Here is a 23,173-nt window from a genome sequence, read left to right on the forward strand (position 1 = left end):
ACAGTCATTTGCAGACGGTGCCCGTTTAATCATTGTAAACAACAGACATGATCGCTGTTGGAAACACGCCTTTGATGTAATGTTTCCATAGGAGATAGAGATCTCCTTCGGATAATCTGATTTTTGGATAATTGTTATTCGGATAATCGAGTTTCCTCTGTAAATGGTAAAATCTTGGAAAGTACTGAAGATCAAAGATTTTTGCTGTGCATATCCACACATCCCTGAAGGTAACAGCAAAGGTAGATAAAGACGGTTAAGAAGCCATAAGATACTTACTCTTCTTAGCTTAAAAAGGTGTTGCTGGAAAAGCGCAGCAGGTCAGGCAGCAAAGGAGCAGGAAAAAATCGACGTTTCGGGCATAAACCCTTCTTCTGCATGACCTGCTGCACTTTTCCAGCAACACATTTTTAAGCTCTGATCTCCAGCATCTGCAGTCCTCACTTTCTCCTTCTTAGTCAAGCCACAGAATACAAGAGCAGGGAGGTTATGCTGGAACTGTATAAAAATTATAGTAAGGACGCAACTGGAGTAGTGCATGCAATTCTGAGTACCAAATTAAAAAGGAAGGATGTAATTCCAGTAGAATGGGTGCAGGTGAGATTTACTAAGATGTTGCCTGGGTTGGAGGGTCTGTGCCACAAGGAAAGATTGGATAAGTTGTTTTTCTTAGAGCAATAAAGACGGAGGGAATCCAACAATCTCATCTGCTATAATGTGGTAGTTGCATTCACATGCGACCTCGTGTTATAGAAAATCATGCAATACAAACAATGGTGCCTATGGGGAAAAGCAGGGTTGGGGCGAACCACCAAAACTATCAGTAAAAATAGAAACAAAAATAGTAGTTAACCTAACACAAATGTTAGTAAACATTTCAGTCATATATTTTAATTAAATAATACAATAAATGTAACATTTCAAAGGGTTTTTTAGTTTGCTGAGTTACAGTATTGCATTAAGACAGAAGCTAAGGGTCACCATCAGCATCATCATTACTTTCAGGTGCAGTTTTGGGTGCAGGTTTACAACACAAGAAAATATTTAGTGCAGAAGTGGATGGCTTGGTGGTTCATCATCCTCAGACTGTTTCTTGGGAGTTAGAATTTTGCTGCTTCGCCATATTTTTCTTTCATGGAGAAGCTGTCAACAAAATGACAGATAAGACTTTATGCCATGAACTGGTATCCTGCTGTGTTCTGCATCGTAGTCATCATCTTCTAAGAGCTACAACTGCTTTTCAACTTCCCTCAGGATAGAAAACAAAAGAAGTGGAAAGTTCTCATGGTGCTGTATCCTGGATTTCACCTTCATCTAGAGCTTCAATTTCCCCCACAAAAACAAATTGTTATAGATCCGCTGTGGAGAGGTTTTTACAACGGGGTTCAAGCAGCTCCAACATCCTCAGTCTATACTTCTTCAAATCCAACTTGCTTTGCAAGAGCGACACAATGTTCTTTGATTGCTGGTAGCTCCTGATGGTTCAATGCCTTTAAAACCATGAAAATCTGGAAGCAGCTTTCACCAAACTGTATGCAAACATTCCATACTGACATCACCCCAGGCCTCCACAATGATGTCAATAGCAATCGTAATGTTAAAGCTTTTCTAAAAGTGAAGAACATGGTCTTCATTATCCTCCTCAGTAGCTGCAACCAGCTTCTTGAATGTGTACCTTAAATAATAAGCTTTAAAAACTCCTATTGTACCTATGTCCATGGGTTGAATGAGAGAGGTTGTGTTCAGAAGTGGAAAAAGCACTTTGATGAGCTTTCTGAAAGCATCAATGGTGGGAGGATGGCTTGGTGCATTGTCCAGAATGAGGAGAATCTTGAAATCCTCAATAATTTCTAAAAACATCCTTGAAAACATCAACAACAAAGGTCAGAAAGAATCTGCCTGATCATCCAACCTTTTTCGTTTGACCTGAAGGAAAGGCCTAGATTGGACTTAAGGTAACCTTTCAAGGTCAAAAGTTGGCAGAGTAGTACACCAGAACAAGCTTAAGCTTTAAGTCTCTCAACAACACAGTCATACTATCCTTAGAATCTGGAGCATGTGCTTCACTCTTAGAAATGTAGGCTCTGATGCCAATCACTTCCAGTATAAGCCTAAGCCTGTCTCGTCCAAATTGAAGATTTGATCTAAAGCGCAGCTTTCTTTCTCGATCTCGGAAAGAAACACAGCGCAGGTTCCTCATCTGCAATGGCAGCTACGTAACTTTACATTATGAAAAACATAGCAGTTCTTAAACCCAGCAAACCAGCTACTAAGAGCACTGAAGGCAGGCACATCTGCAGGATTTTCAGCTTTTTTTCCCCTTAGAACCTCAGATTGACAAGGCTTTCTGTTTAATGGTGAGAAAGGTGGTCCCAGATTGCTTTTTCGATTCATCTTCTATCCATACACTTAGAAGTCTCTCCAACTCCCCAAGTTCCTTTGTTTGTGATCTCAGATTTGTGAGCACTCAAGACTTGTTCCAGCAATGCAGCTTGCTTTAATCCTTTTCACATTGTCTCTAATGGTGCTTAGCGCAGACTCCTTTCTTCCTGTTGCACAAACAGCATCACATTCTTTCATTACGCTCAAAAACGCTTTATAACATCTAGCTTCTGTTCATGTGTTATAGCCATTCTACAGTCACCACCCACGGTTTTTTTCATCTGGATGCTTCTTGTCGACATTCTTGCAATTTTGACCTTCCACATTCATGGAAAACACAGCAAAATTTGCAAAAACAGGACCTAAAAATCACTGAGTATAGCACTGTGCCTTTCATGAAGCTTTTCATAAGAAAGGGAGTGAGTCAACTGACAACGTGATGTCGACACAAAGACCAGTTCTTCACGTTCTGACGGAGATGGAATCATATAACAGCCACTGGGCGTTCGCGATTTGAAAAACTCCATTCCCCAATTCACCAATCGCATTACAGCTAAATCGCATTGATGAAATGCGCATTATAGAAGAACGACTTGTTCAAGAAATTGAGGAACATAAATAGGAGGACTAGCACTTTTTATAGTAGTACAGCAATCAATAACCAGAGGGCATAGATAAGTGGTAAGAGGCCAAGAGGAGAGGTCTTCTGACCCAAAAAGTGGTGGGAGCCTGGAACTTACTGCGTAAAAAAGGTGGGCGAGTCAGAAACTCTTAACAGCTAAACAGTATGCAGATCTTCATTTGTGCTGCCATTGCGTCTAGGGCTATGAGTCAAGAGCTGGAAAATGGGACTGGCATGGGCACAATGAGCTGAATAGTCTCTGGCTGCGCTATAAATGCTTATGAGTCTATGGCATATTATTATAGAACACAAGATTTCAATTCAGGATTAGTATTTTAAAAATACCAATTTGTAAACAGCATCAAATGTTCTTGTACAGATTTGTGCTAAACTCTCCAAATTCAACAGAGACAGACATTTCAGTGAAACCGGACTCTCTACAAACACCCCCTCGCCAATCCACAGTATAACCGAAATCTCTAACCCTAACCACAAGCACCCTTTTCCCAAGCCAGGTACCCCCCCCCCCACCCAATCAGAAATCAGATCCTACTTACATTCTTTAACTACCTCCCCACCCAAACATCGAATTTCTTCTCCAAGCACCACTCTACCTGGATGAGACTCAATTCTCTAGAGAAAAAAAATTGACAAATATAGCGAAGAAATGGCACCATTTTCCACCACCTTGGACTCCGATCCATTTCTGGAACCCAGACTGCAGGCCTCAGTCAGAATATTTTTACTCCTACTCCTCCATAGGCTTTGAACACTAGCAGCAGGCCTCATCCACTTTATCCACCTTTGCTCCCTTCTCTCCTACTCAATATCCCAGGCACAATTCTTCCCTCTGCTGGCCCTACCTTCCCCCTAATCCCACTGCTTCAGCAATGCAGAATCACCCAAAATCCCAACCCACCATTGGATGGTGCTCTACAGGCTGCAAGTGGGAGCAGGGCCACCAACTGGAAGTTGATCTCTTCATCTTCAAAGTGCAAGTTAGCTTGGTGGCAGGTGAAATATGGAGGAGCTGAGCTGTGGCTCCCTAGACCAGGTGGAGGCCAGAACCAAAAAAAAAGGGAAATTCCACAGTCAAAAAGTCACTCAACAGTATTTGCTACTCAGTCATTTCTCATTTTCTCTCTCTTAAGGACACAAAATAATGTACCACAGGATGCAAGAGCACAATTAGGCCATTCATCCTCGAATCTGCTCCACCATTCAATGAGATCATGGCTGATCTGATAATCTTCAACTCCTGTTTCCCGCCTTTCCCCATAACCCTTCATTCCCTTACTGATTAAAAATACGCCTATCTCAGTTTAACAATCTAGCCTCAACATTCTCGGTGGTAAAGAATTCCATAGTTTCACTATCCTTAGGAAAGAAGAAATTCCACCTCATCTGATTTAAATGGGTAACCCCTTATTCTGAAATTGTGCCCTCTGGTCCTAGACTCTCTTTAGAGGAAAGCAACAATTCCGCATCTACCCTGTCAAATCTCCCATGAGGGGCATGGATAGGTTAAATAGACAAAGTCTTTTACCTGGGGTGGGAGAGTCCAGAACAAGAGAGTTTAGGGTGAGAAGGGAAAGATGTAAAAGAGACCTAGGGGGCAACTTTTTTCACACAGAGGGTGGTGCGTGTATGGAATGAGCTGCCAGAGTAAGTGGTGGAGGCTGGTACAACTGCAACATTTAAAAGGCATCTGGATGGGTACGTGAATAGGAAGGGTTTGGAGGGATATGGGCTGAGTGCTGGAAGGTGGGACTAGATTGGGTTGGGATATCTGGTCGGCATAGACGAGTTGAACCGAAGGGTCTGTTTCTGTGCTGTACATCTCTATGACTGTATGACTCTAAATCTCATAAGAATCTTGTATGTTTCAATAAAAAGCTTCTTCTAAATTCCAATGAGTGGGGGCACAACCGACTCAACTCATAAAACACAGCCCTTCCATGTCTGAGATCAGACAACTGATCTTACTCTGGGCTGCCTCCAATACCTTTCCTTAGGTAAGGGGACCCAAGGTGTTCATAGTGCATGGAACATTTGATTGGTGCAAGGAATTAAAAGTAGCAAAGGAAGAGAAACCAATACATAAACTTGTTTGAAGGAAGTATGAATTAGCAACCGTTCTTGGAATCTTCCAGTGTAAGAACAAAAGTACTTCAGCAGAAAAAGTGTTTCTTGTTTTGTCTTCCACCAAACCCTTTTGAAATAAAGATGCAGAGGTGAAAAGAAGTATTCAAACAGAAAAAAAAATGACAAAATGAAAAAACGTGATCAGCAAGGAAGAACAGAAGATGCAGCTTCCCACAGTTGAGTCATAAAGATGATTACTGACAGCATCTAAGCAAGTATGGGACCAATCACTACAAGAGATATTATACTAAACACAAAAGAGGAGGGTGAAGTCAAGTTATCACAGTGGGCAGAACACTTCCAGGAAGCCCGCAATAGATTCTCTATGGGTCAACATAGCCCAAAGTTGATCAGGTTCTCAATTAAGCATTGAATAAAAAAAGTGTAAAAATATTCGCTGAAAATGAGGTGAGGAAGGTAATTGCTGCACTCAAAAGCAACAAATATCCTGGATTACCTAATTAAGAACTACAAATTATGTGAATAAATCTTGAAAACTGCCGAGGAGTTTTCGCAAAAAGCAGGACAATTCCCAGCTGGCTAACTTCATCCCAGACAATGATCAAAAATCAGCAGAATAATGGACGATGTCACCAACAGCTCTAGGTGGCATTTACACAGTGATAACCTGCTCACAGATGCCCAATTTGGGCTTGCTCCATCAGGAGCATCAGCTTTTGTCCAAAGAGCTCAATTTCAGGAGAGTGACTACTCTTGAAACCAAGAGCAGTGTTTGATGAAATGTGGCATCAAAAGAATTTCAGCAATATTGAAGTCAATGAGAAGCATGCAAAATCCCCATTGGTTGGACTCTTCTGGACTGGCAAAAAAGATGGCTGTGAACATTAGCGGCAAATCAGCTCAGTTCCAGTAAGTTCCTTAGATAGATGCCCTAGACAGAACTACCTCAAAACGGTTTTGAATTACTTTTGTTCCATTTTAAAAGGTCAGGAGTGTGGATGTTCATGGCTAATTGCACATCATTGTTTGTATTATCTGCAACTCAGATACTGAAGTGCACCCGCTGACAAGTAACATTGAAATATGCACAAATTTCAGGAAAAAATTTGCAAAGAAAGACAGCAATGTGCAAGACCATATCAAATAAATTGTTGTTAATAAATGCAAATCAAATAGATTCTGAGTCATAAAGATGTATAGCACAGAAACAGACCCTTCAGTACAAATCATCCATGCCAACCAGATATCCTAAGTCAATCTAGTCCCATTTGCCAGCATTTGGTCCATATCCCTCTAAACCCTTCCTTCTCATATACTCATACATATGCTTTTAAATGTCATAATTCTGCCAGCCTCCACCACTTCCTCTAGCAGCTCATTCCAAAAACACACTGTCTTTTGTGTGGAAAAGTTGCCCTTAGGTCCCTTTTAAAATTTTCCCTCTCACCTAAACCTATCCCCTCTAGTTCTGGACTCTGCCACCCTGGGGAAAAGACCTTGACTATTTATCTATTCATGCCCCTCATGATTTTATAAATCTCTACAAGGTCATCTCTCGGCCCCCGATGTTCCAGGGAAAACAGCGCGAGCCTATTCTGCCTGTCCCTATAGCTCAAACCCTCCAACCCTAGCAACATCCTTGTAAATCTTTGCTGAACCCTTTCAAGTTTCACATCATCCTTCCACTGGAGGGAGACCAGAATTGCACACAATATTCCAAAAGTGTCCTAACCCATGTCCTGTACAGCCGCAACATGACGTCCCAACTCCTACACTCAATGCACAGACCAATAAAGGAAAGCATACCAAAAGGCCTTCTTCACTATCCTATCCACCCGCAACTCCACTTTCAAGGAACTATGAACCAATGTACAAAGCCATGTGGAGTAAACCTAATCAGTCCTTGCCTATTCAAATACATCAAAATCCTGTCCCTCAGGATTCCCTCCAACAACTTGCCTACACCAATGGCAGGTTCATCGGTTTATAGTACCCTAGCTTTTCCTTACCACCTTTCTTAAATAGTGGCACCACATTAGTCAACTTCCAGTCTTCCAGCACCTCACCTGTGACTATCGATGATCCAAATATCTGTTGCTACCTGCATCAGCAAAGAGCATTAGTAAAGAACATAGTATATTCTGTAAGTTTAATTAATATTGTAGATTTTGATTCTAGGACGTTCAACTCCATGAACACAGATGTTCAAGAAATATGTAAATTAACTGCTATGAAAGCATCAAGACAAAACATGTGTAAGTTTCCACTTTTAGGAGCAACAGGACTAATAAATATTAGATTTACAATTTCAGTATTTCATTTTAAACTGCTTTTCATAGCAAGTAGAAAAGTTGAATATTAAAAAGCTGAAAGTGAAATGCAAATTGCTACTACAACTTCTGAACAAAAGTCCAATTGATGCCTAGTTACTTACTAACAAGCTAACACCACAGCCTCGCTGTGTTGAGCTGTATCGCACTTTTATAGAGACAGAGTAATGAATGAAACATTGTGTTTGAAACAATAATAAATCAAGCATAGTACAGACAAGGGCCCTGGTGACACTCAAGATAATCATCAATCTTGTTCTAATCAAAACAGCAGTGAAAGAAATTGACTACCTCATGAGGCACTAGGTATAGCAGGAGAACAATGTATAATGTTTTAGGTTATGGAATTTCCTCCTCCCCTTCTTCTCATTTAAAGTAGTCCTTAAGTCTTTTACTAAATCTTTTATCATGTGAGCCAATTTTTACTTGACCTCAGGTGACTAACACTCTGCAAACTTCTATTAATATTTAAAAAATCTAAAGTTTTGGAGCTTTCAATAGTTTAGATTAGGAATGTGTTAAAGACCACATCTACAGAGTTTTTTTCCCCCACTGACAAAGCTTTCATAGTTAAATAGTCAATTCTTTCAAAGCAGAGATAAACAAAACTGCAAGTATAAATAAAAGCATTACTTACTGAATAGGCACCAATAAGAAATGCTGCATTAGCTCGTTTTCGTTGATCAAAGCTGGTGTAGTGGACAATCTTCTTCCTTGACAAAGTAAATGACTAAAAGGGAAAACAGTTTCATGTTAAGTAACGTCCAGTTAATTTTTCAAAAACATCCAAGAATACAATTTTCATACTATTTTATTACAAGCCTTGAATTTGGCCATTGTATTTTTCATCACTCCACGGACAGTTCCAAATACATTACACTGCTGTGTCTAATGGCTATCCATTAGCATTAGAAAACAAACTTGTGAAAATTCCCATTTTATATCTGATGGTGAGATTCATTGAAGTCTCAGAACTGAGGCCTGCACAGATATGGTTTCTGCAGAATCAAAGTTAACTCTCCCACATATAAAAGCTTCTGTTAACTGATAAAATTTGCAAGGGGTTCTAATCCTGGAAATCTCCATGCATGACTATTAGAAAAAACTCTGACTTTAGTACTTTTCCAAACTGGACAATTTCAACACGTAATTCATGTTTGCCTGGCTTAGTTGTAAAGAATTAGTGACTTGGCTGTAACACTAAACTATGCATTGCTGAAAAAAAAGACACGTTGAAGATTTTTGTTTTGCACTCAACAGGATAATATGCAAGGAATATCCAAAGGAAAAGAACATTTATACTGTATGGAATAGAGTCTGACTAATTTACAAATTGACTTGGATTGGTACAGACGTTGCTACAGAAAATTCACCAGTGTCAGTCATCATTAACTGCCAAACCTGATATAAAGTTTAAAAACAAGCAGTTTGGCTGATTGGTCAAAGCATCAACCAGAGGAGTGAACTAGAGAATGGCTGCCAGCTGTACTATTGCCTTGGAACGTGTACATGTTCTACTGGGCCTTGTGAATATTAACATACGGAGCTTCCAGTACATGAAAGTACACCATGATGACTCTGACTTACAATCCCAAATTGGTTGTCAGTATAATATTTCATACACTCAGGATTATGTAGCAAAATATTGTCCAACTGGAGAATCAAACCTAACGTCAGGACATTGTGTTGACAGCATTGCAATAGTGTTTAGATTAGAGTGGTGCTTGAAAAGCACAGTTCAGGCTGCATCCGAGGAGCAGTAAAATCGACGTTTCAGGCAAAAGCCCTTCGTCAGGCATTGCAATAGTGACTGGCTGGGTATAGTCAGTACATCGACTGTTGCAAATGTTTGCTTCCTGATTTCCCATTACTTTGGTTTTTTTTTTAGCAAATTGCCCTGAGGAATGGATAACGACAAGAAGACGTACAGCCTAACCAAAATCAGCCTTGCTACCTCGGCATCTGCAGTAAAACTAAACAGAAAACACCCAATAATTACACCAATGTTGCCTAACCAGACTTTTGAAGAACCAATCCCAGTCTTTGTGGATGATTAATTCCAGACAGTGGTTTTGTATCGCAATCAAGAGACATAATTATTCAATTCACTAACTTTAGCAGAGGAACAATTAAACAAGGTAATAATTAATTTCTATGCTTGCAACCCCAAATGTGTGTGCTTGGCTACCATTTCATACAAAAGACAAAGACAGAAAGTTAAAGGTTTTAATAAAAGAAAATAACAAATTTGGCCAGATTACTTAAATGCTTTTCGTGATGCATTGTTTCATAGGCATAAATGTGAACTCCTCTGTTGCCTTTCTGAAAATAGGGTCATTTCTCAGATTTTCTCAGCGATTGGCAGTAATAAGTCTAACTCAGCATTCTATTCTTCAGGTTTTCAGAAGCTGGTATGGGAGATTAGGTAGAGAGCTTTCAAAGCTTCATACTCTGTCATTCTGAACCAAGCTCATTGCCTCAGAAAGCACAGATTGAAAAAAAAAAGCTTTAATTCTGGTTCCATCCTAAGAGACTAATCATCTCTTCCCAAGGCTTATTATGAAGTTTAAGGCATGTACTGTGCCTTTAAGAGAGAGAGGGAATGCTGTTCCGAATGGTGAGATTACAAGCACTTGTGTATATGACTAGATGGCAGTTCCAGAGTGTACTGGAAAATTGAAAATAGGTATCCATTTCACAGCCAAATGTTACATGGGTTTTGGTTGCTCTTCTGACAACATTTCAAATTTAACCAGTCAAATTTAACCAGTTTAAATTATACTCCAGGATATTAAACCATATCGAGTTTGCATTTAAACTGGTTAAATTTGACTGGTTAAATGTCATAACAGCTTTAATGTCTGTTAAATTACTGCCATTGTTACAACATGGCGGTGAACCCTTTTGTTAATTAAACCAAATGCCCAGAAAGGCTCACCTCGCCTCGTAATCTGTTAAAGTAGGAGTGATAGACAACTCCCATATTCCACTATTTAAAGAATATAATAATCAACTTATTCCTTAACTCTAAAAGTGAATATTAAAAACAACTATTCACAACTCTAAGTCCCCCTTTCTCTTAACTGCTTGTCATCTGCCTCCAACTTTGGAGCGTCGGAGGCTGAGGGGTGACCTTATAGAGATTTATAAAATTATGAGGGGCATGGATAAGATAAATAGACAAGGTCTTTTCCCTGGAGTGGGGTAGTCCAGAACTAGAGGGCATAGGTTTAGGGTGAGAGGGGAAAGATATAAAAGAGACCTATGGGGCAACTTTTTCACACAGAGGGTGGTACATGTATGGAATGAGCTGCCAGAGGATGTGGTGGAGGCTGGTACAATTGCAGCATTTAGGAGGCATTTGGATGGGTATATGAATAGGAAGGGTTTGGAGGGATATGGGCCAGGTGCTGGCAGATGGGACTAGATTGGGTTGGGATATCTGGTCAGCATGGACGGGTTGGACCAAAGGGTGTGATGCTCCAGGGAAACCCGCTCCAGCCTATTCAACCTCTCCCTTTTGCTCAAGTCCTCCAAGCCTGGCAACATCCTTGTAAATTTTTCTGAACCCTTTCAAGTTTCACAACATCCTTCCGACAGGAAGAAAACCAGAATTGCATGCAATATTCCAACAGTGGCCTAACCAATGTCCTGTACAGCCAGAACATGACCTCCAAACCCCTATACTCAATGCACTGACCAATAAAGGAAAGCATACCAAATGCCTTCTTCACTATCCTATCTATCTGCTACTCTACTTTCAAGGAACTATGAACCTGCACTCCAAGGTGTCTCTGTTCAGTAACACTCCCCAGGACCTTACCATTAAGTGTACAAGTCCTGCTTTGATTTGCTTTTCCAAAATGCAGCACCTTGCATATGTCTAAATTAAACTCCATTTGCCACTCCTCAGACCATTTGTCCATCTGATCAAGATCCCTTTGTACTTTGAGGTAACCTTCTTCGCTGTCCACTACACCTCCAATTTTGGTGTCATCTGCAAATTTACTAACTATACCTTCTATGTTCACATCCAAATCATTTATATAAATGACAAAAAGTAGTGGACCCAGTAAAGTAGTGATCTTTGTGGCACTCCACCAGTCACAGGCCTCCAGTCTGAAAAGCAACCCTCCACCACCACCCTCTGTCTAACTTCGAGCCTGTTCGGTATCCAAAATAGCTAGTTCTTCCTGTATTCCAGGAGACCTAACCTTACTAACAAGTCTCCCATGAGGAACCTCCTTGAGCGCCTTACTGAAGTCCACAAAGATCACATCTACCGCTCTGCCCTCAATCGTCTTTGTTACTTCTACAAAAAACTCAATCAAGTTTGTGAGACATGATTTCCCACGCACAGAGCCATGTTGAATATCCCAAATCAGTCCTTGCCTTTCCAAATGCATATAATTCCTGTCCCTCAGGATTCCCTCCAACAACTTGCCCATCACTGATGCCAGACTCACCAGTCTATAGTTCCCTGGCTTGTCCTTACCACCTTTCTTAAATAGTGGCATCACGTTAGCCAACCTAGAGTCTTCCAGCACCTCACCTATGACTATCGATGATACAAATATCTCAGCAAGGGACCCAGAAATTGCTTCACTAGCTTCCCACAGATTTCTAGGGTACACCTGATCAGGTCCTGGGGATTTATCCATTTTTATACGTTTCAAGACATCCAGCACCACAGCCTCTAATACGGACATTTTTCAAGATGCCACCATCTATTTCCCCACATTCCATGTCTTCGATGTCCTTCTCCACAGTAAATACTGATGCAAAATAATTGTTTAGTATCGCCCCCATCTCCTGCTGCTCCACACGTAGGCTGCCTTGCTGATCTTTAAGGGGCCCTATTCTCTCCCTAGTTACCCTTTTGTCCTTAAGGTATTTATAAAAACAGTTTGGATTCTCCTTAACCCTATTTGCAAAAGTTATCTCATGTCCCCTTTTTGCCCTCCTGATTTCCCTCTTAAGTATACTGCTACTGCCTTTATACTCTAAGGATTCATGATCTATCCTGTCTATACCTGACATATGCTTCCTTCGGTTTCTTAACTAAAACCTCAGTTCCTCTAGTCATCCATCATTCTCTACACCTACTAGCCTTGCCTTTCACCCTAACAGGAATATACTGTCTCTGGACTCTCATATTTGAAGGATTCCCATTTTCCAGTCATCCCTTTACCTGTGAACATCTGCTCCCAATCAGCTTTTGAAAGTTCTTGCTAAATGCTGTCAAAATTAACCTCCCTCCAATTTAGAACTTCAATGTTTAGATCCGATCTAACCTTTTCCATCACTACTTTAAAACTAATAGAATCAAGGTTACTAGCACCAAACTGCACCCCTACTGACACCTCAGTCATCTGCCCTGGCTTATTTCCCAAAAGGAGGTTTTGCACCTTCTCTACTAGGTACATCCAAATACTGAATCAGAAAATGTTCTTGTATACACTTAACAAATTATTCTCCATCTAAACCCTTAACACTATGGCATTGCCAATGCATGGTTGGAAAGTTAAAATCCCCTAACATAAGCACCTTATTATTCTTACAGATAACTGAAATCTCCTTACAAATTTGTTTCTCAATTTCCCAGTGACTACTGGGGGTCTATAATACAATCCCAAAAAGGTGATCATCCTTTTCTTATTTCTCAGTTCCACCCAAATAACGTCCCTAGATGTATTCCTAAGAATATCCTCCCTAAGTACAGCAGTAATGCTAACCCTTATCAAAAACACCACTCCCTCCCTTTCTATCCTTCCTATAGCATTTGCATCCTGGAACATTAGCTGCCAGTCGTGTCCACACCCAAGCCACACCTCTGAAATTGCTATGATAGCCCAGTCCCATGTTCCTAACCATGCCCTGACTTCATCTGCCTTCCCTGTTAGGCCTCTTGCATTGACGTAAATGCAGTTTAATTTATCAGTCCCACCTTGTTCCTGCCTCCCCTGACTGTTTGACTCGCTTGCTTTCCCAACTGTACCAGTCTCAGATTGATCTCTTTCCTCACTATTTCTCTAGGTCATCCCCCCACCAAACATTACTCGTTTAAATTTTCCAAGCAGCTCTAGCTAATCTCTCTGCCTGTATATTAGTCCCCGTCCAATTCAGGTGCAATCCATCCTTCTTGCTCAGGTCACTTCTACCCCAGAAGAGATTCCAATGATCCAAAAATGTGAACACTTCTCCCCTGCACCAGTTCCTCAGCCACACATTCATCTGCTCTATCATCCTAGTCCTACCCTCACTAGCTCGTAGTACTGGGAGTAATACAGATAGTACTACCCTCAAGGACCTCCTTTTTAAATTCCTGCCTAACTTTCTATATTTTTCCTTCAGAATCTCATCCTTTTCCCTTCCTATATTAGCTCCAATGTGTACAATGACTCTGGTCCCACTCCCCTTTGAGAACATTCTGCACCCTCTCAGACATCCTTGACCCTGTCACCAGGGAGGCAACACACCATTCTGATATTTTGCTGCTGGCCGCAGAAACGCCTGTCTGTGCCTCTGACTAGAGAGCCCCCTATCATAATCAATCGCTTGGAACCCCCACGTACCCATCATTACATTGGAGCCAGTCTCGATACCAGAAACCTGGCTGCTCTTGCTACATTCCCGTGAATCCATTATCCACCACATTTTCCAAAACAGCAAACCTGTTTGAAATGGGGATAGCCACAGAAGACGCCTGCACTATCTGCGTCCCCCTTCTACCTTTCCTAGAGTTAATCCATCTACCTGACTGTATCTGCGGCTTTTCTCCTTCCTGTAACTTCCATCCATCACACCCCCTAGCTCTTGGAAATTCCTCATTGCCTCTAACTGCTGCTCCAACCAATCCACACGATCTGATAGGATTCACAACCAAAGACACGTCCTGCAGACATAATCATCAGTTACATGGAAACTCTCCCTAAACTCCCACATCCAACTGGAAGAGCATATCACTCTATTAAAGGCCCTCTTTGCTCCTTCACAATCTAAAGACCCAGAAAATAGCACCATCTTTTAGCTCTAAAAAAGTGCTCCAGGCTAATTTAATACTTATGGTTTATATTTTAAAATTTAATCAAGCGACAGATCTCAATAAAACATATAATCACGAAGGAACCTACTCTACTCACTACTGTAGACTTGCAGCAATGTTACATGTTAAAAACGATGCACTTATCTTTTCCTGTGCTGTGAGATCGCCCACACAGGCTCCTCCAAGGTCAGCTGTAAATTTCATTGTTTGTTAATTTTTCCAAGACGCACTCCGATGTCCAGAGAAATATGAACTCAAACAGCAAATGAAGTAACTACAGATTCACTGCTGTGTCAGTTAGCAGTGGAGGTTTCTTTCTCCCTCTCCTTCACTGACCACGTGCTCACTACCTTTTATCTGTCTTTCTCCTTTTAGAAGTTCCGCTGTTTTGATCTTTTCTCTCCAAAGTTCCGAAACAACGCAACAGCAAAGAAAACAGTAATTGCTGCCAACAGCATAGAAAACAGTAATTGCTGCTCCTGGAATTTGAGGAGATCACTTCAATCATGGACATAAAGAACATTGGGTACGTGAGTGGACACTTCAGCCAAAAATATGTAATGGGGCTGTACGTGTTCTTCGGCCAACTGTGCATGAGAGGGGCAGTAACAACTGAGGTGAATTGAACAGAAAGGTTAGTGCTGTCCAGGTATCAGGGGTTAAAGGATGATTGAGAAACGTAAGAATAAGTCTCTAATCATTACTGTTTATTAGGAAACAGTAGCAAAATCAATGATGCATCCACTGGAGCATACGGAGCAGCAGGACTTGCTCTACGTGATTGAAGTCTTGGATGGTGACTGGAAAGAAGGAAGATATTGGTATAAATGATAAATATGGTAGAAATTGAGCGGTGAGGTAGGTGAAAAATATTTGAAAAAGTGAAAAGTGCTTGATTGGGTGACAGGAGGAAGAGTTTGGAAGGAAAGAATAGTTCACTGAAAAAAGTCAAAGAAAGAGAGAATATTAAATAGGCTTTTGACCCAGTGCGAGACAAAACATGGATGTAAACAGAAACAATATTAATTCTGGGATATAACAAACAATAGGCAAGACAAGTTGCAATGAATAAACAGAATGGGAAGGAAAATGAAATAATAGCTCAAAACATCATTTTCACAATTCCCTTCCTCAAGATTGGCAAAGTAAATTACAATAGAAATGCTCATAGTCAATTCCTTTGCATCAGATTGTTATAAGGTAATCAGGAAGGCCAATGGAATGTTGGCCCTTAGTTCATGGAGGATGAAGAGGAAAAGTAGAGACGTTTAATTGCAACTGCACAAAATGCCGGTGAGACCACATGTGGAGTACCGTGAGCATTTCTGTCCCCTTATTTAAGATATCATTTCATTGGAGGCAATTCAGAGAAGATACACTAGGATGATCTCCAGTATGAAGAGAAAGTCTTATGAACAAAGGCTAAACAGACCCAGGTTCGACTCCACCCTTGGGCAACTGTCTGCGTGGGTTTCCTCCTACAGTCCAAAGATGCGAGGGTTAGGTGGATTGGCTATGCTAAACTACCCATAGTGTCCAGGGATGTATAGGTTATGTGCATTAGCCATGGGAAATGCAGGGTTACAGGGATAGAAGTTTCTGGGTGGGATGCTCTCTGGAGGGTCATGTGCCTTCAACTTTATAACACCTCATTCCTTAAGAAAAAAAAAGGAACCATCATAATGAAAAGATGGCTTCAATTTTTCTAATTCTTAAACCCATTAGATTAATGTCCTATGTATTTCATTGTAAGTTCATATTAAATTTTTGCACACATAACACTGGTATCTGTTTAATCTTAGCTAAACTTTATCCTTTACATCCATGATAATGCATCTGCTATCTCATTTTTATGACCCGCAACATGTGCAATTCCTAATTTAAAAGTCTGTAACGCAAGACTCCAACAAAATAGTCTTATAGTCTGGTCTTTAAACTGTTGCAAAAACGCAAGAGGACTGTGATCAATGTGCACAACTGTCTCTGACACATTGTTCATCACATAAACATTAAAATGTTTTAAGACCAGCACCAAACTCAATAATTCCTTTTCGACAATAGAGTATGTTCTCTGGTGGGTGTTGAGCATCCTTGGAAAGTAGCCAATTGGCTGTTCAATTCCATCATCATCTTCCTGTAGCAGTATAGCTCCAACTCCTATATCGCTAGCATCAATTGCAACTTTGAAGGGCTTCAAAACATTTGGTGTAGCTAAAACTGGTGTGATGGTTAATATTGATTTTAAATTGTCAAATGCCTCCTGGCATTGTTCTGTCCATCGAAATTTTTTGTTCATAGTCAGTAAATTTGCTAGCGGTGCCACTATGCTGCTGAAGTTTGGAACAAACTTCCAATAGTATCCACTTAGTCACTAAAAACAAAGTACCTCTTTCTGTGAGGATGGCTGTGGAAATTCCTTGATGGCCATCGTCTATGCTTTCCTCAAGATCAACCTTCCATGACCGATGTTACGTCCCAAGAACGTCACCTCTACCTTCGCGAATTCTGTTTTCTTTAAGTTTATTACCAGTTTTGCTTCTTTTAATCGTTTGAAGAGCTCTGCCAACTGTACCATGTGATCTTTCCATGACCCACTAAAGATCACTACATCATCCAGATAGACTGCACCGGTTGTTAACCCAGCCCCAACTCTGTTCATGAGTATTTAGAATGTGGCTAGTGCGTTCTTCACTCCAAAAGGCATCACTTTGAACTGATATCGCCCATTTGGAATTACAAACACAAACTTCTTTCATTTTCTCAGATAAAGATACCTGTCAATAACCATGCAGTAAGTCCAACTTTGTCATGTAACTGGCTTGTCCAACTTTCTCAATACAGTCCTCCTATCTTGGTATTGGGTATGAGTCTGATTTTGTTATAGCATTGACCTTCCAATAGTCTACACAAAATCGTTGAGTCCTGTCAGGTTTGGGAACTAATACAATTGGCAAACTCCACTCACTCTGACTTGGTTCAATGATATCTCCGTTGAGCATCGCATCCACTTCCTTCTGGACTTGTGTGGCTTTGAAAGGATTAAGTCTGTAGGTGTGTTGCTTTAGCGAAACAGCATTCCTTACCTCCACCTCATACACAATAGTATTAGTCCTGCCCATCTTATTCCTGCATATGTCCTCATGCTGCATATGTCCTCATGTGCCACCTTGTGGGTGGCACAGTGGTTAGCACTGCTGCCTCACAGCACCGGAGACCCAGGTTCAATTCCCGCCTCAGGCGACTGACTGTGTGGAGTTTGCACATTTTCCCAGTGTCTGCGTTGGTTTCCTCCGGGTGCTCCGGTTTCCTCCCACAGTCCAAAAAAGTGCAGGTCAGGTGAATTGGCCATGCTAAATTGCCCGTAGTGTTAGATGCAGGGGTAAATGTAAGGGAATGGGTCTGGGTGGGTTGCACTTCAGTGTGGACTTGTTGGGCCGAAGGGCCTGTTTCCACACTGTAAGTAATCTAATCTAACCAAACCTTTCAACGGATTCTTTGCTCCTGAGACAGGTAGTTCACTAATCTATCCTATTCCTCAAGGACTTTCTCATTGTTTAACATATTTTGAGGCACATCAAACTCCACGACATCTGGATTCGATTCCTCACTCTGTGGAGCAGTAACTAACACCTGTTTCTCCAGTTCCCTCTCTCTATTATAATAAGGTTTCAACATATTCACATGACATACCCAATATAGTTTTTTTTCCTAACTGGCATCTGTACGAGATAGTGTACCTGACTCAACATTTTCTCAATTTGATAGGGACCACTAAACCTGGTTTTGAAGGAATGTCCTACCACTGGTAACAATACTATTAAGTATTGTTCCCCTTGGGAAAACGTCCAAATTTCAGAGTTTCTAATCTGCTACCTGCTTCATTCTATGCTGTATCCTCTTCGGGTGTTGTTTAGCTAACTCACTTACCCGATTTAATCTCTCCCTCACCTCAGATACATAATCCAAGTGTGAGATCACCAACTTCAGTCCTGTCAATTTTTCCTTTCATTAATTTCAAAGGCCCTCTCACTTCATGTCTGAATATTAGCTCAAAAATGGAGTAAACTGATTAGATTAATTTGGGGCATCTCTACTGGCAAACAATACAAATGGAACACCTTTATCCCAAACACTTGGGTAATCCTGACAGTACGCTCTTCACATTGCATCAGACCTTTCTAAAGCTCCCTGGGATTCAGGATGATACGCACTTGAATTAAAGTGTTGTATGCCTGAGCTACCCATGACCTCCTTAAACAGCCCAGCAGTAAAATTAGACCCTTGGTCTGACTGAATCTCTCTGGTTAGCCCATACCGTGAAAAAAGCTACTAACTCTTCTACCACACTTTTTGCCTTAATACTTTGTAATGGAAATGCCTCCAGAAATCTGGTTGACACATCTATTGTGGTAAGCAAGTACTGGTTCTAACTTTTAGTTTTTGGGAGGGGACCTACACAATCAAATCATAAATCATAATTCAAGATTCTTCGAATGTGGGAATTGGCAACAAAAGGTGCTGGTTTTACTACAACTTGTGGCTTACCTACCAATTGGCACGTATGATATGTTCGACAAAAGTTAACCACATCCTTGTGCATTCCAGGCCAATAGCCTGGCCAATGTACCTTAGCCTGAATCTTCCTTACACCTAGGTGACTTCCTACTGGTAATTCATGTGCTACCCGTAACACTTCCTATTTGTATGCTACCAGCAACACAATCTGGTGCACCTCTGCCCATTTTTAGACAATAGGTGCAGGAGTAGGCCATTCAGCCCTTCGAGCCTGCACCGCCATTCAATATAATCACGGCTGATCATTCCTAATCAGTATCCTGTTCCTGCCTTCTCTCCATAACCCTTGATTCCACTATCTTTGAGAGCTCTATCCAACTCCTTCTTAAATGAATCCAGAGAGTGGGCCTCCACTGCCCCCTGTGGCAGAGCATTCCCCACAGCCACCACTCTCTGGGTGAAGAAGTTTCTCCTGAGCTCTGTCCTAAATGGTCTACCCCGTATTTTTAAGCTGTGTCCTCTGGTTCGGCACTCACCCATCAGTGGAAATATGTTTCCTACTGCCAGAGTGTCCAATCCTTTCATAATCTTATATGTCTCAATCAGATCCCCTCTCAGTCTTCGAAACTCAAGGGTATACAAGTCCAGTCGCTTCAGTCTTTCAGTTTAAAGTAATCCTGCCATTCCAGGAATTGACCTCGTGAACCTACGCTGCACTCCCTCAATAGCCAGAATGTCTTTTCTCAAATTTGGAGACCAGAACTGCACACAGTACTCCAGGTGTTTTCTCACCAGGGCCCTGTACAGCTGCAGAGGCACCTCTTTGCTTCTATACTCAATTCCTCTTGTTATGAAGGCCAGCATGCTATTAGCCTTCTTCACTACCTGCACTTAAAATTACATCAACTTTATTTCAAAGCCACACAGCGGCTGTCATCTCTAGTGTCGTCCTTCTTTCAGCTGAAAATGTGCTTGGGTTGTCTTCTGTCTTTTACTGCAAAGATGTTTCTATCAAAAGGTACCTTTTCCATACAAGTGTGTTTTTGAATGACAGTCTCTGTCTTTCTCAATGACCATTACCTTCCTTCTGACTTTCATAATGCCTGCTTTTTAATATGCTAAACATCAGATCGTCTCATTGAGTTTGGCAAACTCAAACCAATAAATTAAACTTGATTGGGTTTTAGTATCCTGTATCATCATTCAAACTGATTGCTGTTTTGACAACAATTCTAATCTAACCAATCAATTCAGATATCAATTTCACAGCTAATTTTCATTTCAAGTTTCATGTTTTCAATTTTCCAGTACACTGAGACTGCTAGTCATATAACAGGTGCTTGTAAGCTCTCACTGCAAAACAGTAATCACTCTCTCAAAAGGTACAGTACACACCTTCAACTTCATCACACCATCTATTTGAACAGAGTCACTTCCAGACTGGCTGAAACCAATTCCCAGATACTAACTTCACTAAAAGCCTACTTCTGCTAGCTGTTTAAATACAACGCTCTTCTATAGGATTGTTATGTCTGTTATAATGCTTTAATCAAGAATCAACCTGCACGTAGCCTCCAGCCTGACTCTCAAAAGAAGTGAATTTGGTCTGTTCTTTTCCTTTACCCCAAGCTGTTTCACAGTCCACAAATCACCTTCAGCTTCAAACCAAAATTGAGGGAGGGAAATATATCCTTGGGTCCGTTTGGAGGTAGCGGAAATGACGGCGGATGATGCGCTGTACATGGAGATTGGTGGGGTGGTAGGTGAGGACCAGTGGGGTTCTGTCCTGGTGGCGGTTGGAGGGGCGGGGTTCAAGGGCGGAGGAGCGGGAAGTGTCAGACCACAACAAAACGACGGTTAGCGTTACGGTCAACCAACCCAACCACCCTGTGGCTCAACATTTCAATTCCCCCTCCCACTCCACCAAGGATATGCAGGCGGAGGAGCAGGAAGTGGAAGAGACCACAACAAAACGACGGTTGGAGGAAGAACGCCTCATCTTCCGCCTAGGGACCCTCCAACCACAAGGGATGAACTCGGATTTCACCAGTTTCCTCATTTCCCTTCCCCCCCACCCTGTCTCAGTCAAATCCATCAAATTCAGCACCGCCTTCCTAACCTGCAATCTTCTTCCCGACCTCTCCGCCCCCACCCCAGTCTGACCTATCACCCTCACCTTGACCTCTTTCCACCTACCACATTTCCGACGCCCCTCCCCCAAGTCCCTCCTCCTTACCTTTTATCTTAGCCTGCTGGACAAACTTTCCTCATTCCTGAAGAAGGGCTTATGCCCGAAACGTCGATTCTCCTGTTCCCTGGATGCTGCCTGACCTGCTGCGCTTTTCCAGCAACACATTTCCAGCTCTGATCTCCAGCATCTGCAGACCTCACTTTCTCCTAAATAGACAAGGTATTTTCCCTGGGTTGAGGGAGTCCAGAACTAGATGAGATAGGTTTGGGATGAGAGGGAAAAGATTTAAAAGGGACCCAAGGGGCAACATTTTCATGCAGAGGGTGGTGCGTATACAGAATGAGCTGCCAGATGAAGTGATGGAGATTGGTACAAGTACAACAACATTTAAAAGGCATCTGGATGGGTATATGAATAAAAAAGGTTTAAGATGAGGCGAACCAAATACTGAAAAATGGGACTAGATTAGCTTAGGATATCTGGTTGGCAAGAATGTGTTGCACCAAAGGGTCTGTTTCAGTGCTGTACATTTCTAGGAATCTAAATACTTACACAGTTCAAGACCATCTGAACAAGAGAAAATCCAACCATCATTCCTTGACATTCAATGGCATCACCATTGCTGAATCCCTCACAAATGTGAGGTGATGCATTTAGGCAAGTCTAATTCTAGAGCAAATTATACAATGGGAATGGAAGAGCCTTGGGAAAAGTTGATGGGCAGAGAGATCTAGGAGTGCAGTTCCATTGTACCCTGAAGGTTGCTGCACAGGTGGATAGAGTGGTCAAGAAGGCATATAGTATGCTTGCCTTCATCAGACGGTATTGAGTATAAGAGCTGGCAAGTCATGTTGAAATTGTACAAGACATTGGTTCGGCCGCATTAAGAATACTGTGTACAATTCTGGGCACCACATTACCAAAAGGATTTGGACACTTTGGAGAGGGTGCAGAGAAGGTTTACGAGGATGTTGCCTGGTATGGAAGTTACTAGCTATGAAGAGAGGTCGAGTAGGTTAGGTTTATTTTCACTAGAAAAAAAGGAGATTGAGGGGAGACCTGATGGAGGTTTACAAAATCATGAAGGGTGTAGACAGGGCGGATAGAGAATCTTTTTCCCAGGGTGAAGAATTCAATAACGAGAGGTCACGCTTTCAAAGTGAGAGGTGGAAAGTTTAAGGGGGATACACGTGGTAAGTACTTCACACAGAAGGTGGTGGGCGTTTGGAACGTGTTGCCAGCAGAGGTGGTAGAGGCAGGCACGGTAGATTCATTTAAGATGCGGCTGGACAGATGCATGAGTAGGTGGGGAGCAGAGGGATACAGATGCTTAGGAATTGACCAACAGGTTTAGACAGTACATTTGGATCATCTCAGGCTTGGAGGGCCAAGGGCCTATTCCTGGGCTGTAAATTTTCTTTGTTTAACATCATTGACCAGAAATTGGACAAGCCATATAAATATGGTTTCTACAAGAGCAGATCAGAGGCATGGAGCTATATGCAAGTAACTGAACTCCAACTCCCTAGTTTCCATTCCTCTTCTGTCGAAGGATCAGAAATCACAGACAGCATGTCTTAACAGCGTGCTCAACTCACCTAAATCCCAAGTATTGCAACAGTTCTAAACAAAAAAAAACACTCACCATCTTCTCTAGACGGCAGGGAAATAATACCTGGCCTAACCAGCAAGACCTATATCCCATAAACAAAATTATTTTTAAAAAATAGCCAAGTTACTGAATTTCTGAAATAAATGCACATTTCCTTGACTTTATTTGGGCAATACTGAAGACCGCAAAAAAGTCATCTAGTATTACCTCAGTCTCTCAATCATGCGATTTCACATTTATTTCAGCAAAGAAACAATATTGAGGCTGATGGAAAGTAGGTAAGGGAGCAAAAAGATTCAATGCTCATTCAGATCAGCCATAATATTACTAAATGGCAAAGCAGGCACAAGGGATTGAATGGGGAGAAAGT

The 23,173-nt window shown here is 41.4% G+C and overlaps 1 protein-coding gene across 5 annotated transcripts in view; it reads right to left on the reverse strand.

Moving 5' to 3' along the window:
* The window catches only part of LOC122554524 (dual specificity protein phosphatase CDC14A-like), a 180,447-nt gene that overhangs the window by 154,630 nt on the left and 2,644 nt on the right, over positions 1–23,173 (reverse strand). For all 5 annotated transcript variants that reach the window (XR_006313008.1, XM_043699680.1, XM_043699682.1 and 2 more), the window contains exon 4: positions 8,078–8,170. Coding sequence is in view for 4 of the 5 variants with exons in the window: in XM_043699680.1 (XP_043555615.1) it covers positions 8,078–8,170 (93 nt within the window). In the remaining variant the exon portion in view is untranslated. The remainder of the gene's footprint in view (positions 1–8,077; positions 8,171–23,173) is intronic.

Source organism: Chiloscyllium plagiosum, chromosome 11 (genome assembly GCF_004010195.1).
Source record: "Chiloscyllium plagiosum isolate BGI_BamShark_2017 chromosome 11, ASM401019v2, whole genome shotgun sequence".
Taxonomy (NCBI): Eukaryota; Metazoa; Chordata; class Chondrichthyes; order Orectolobiformes; family Hemiscylliidae; genus Chiloscyllium; species Chiloscyllium plagiosum.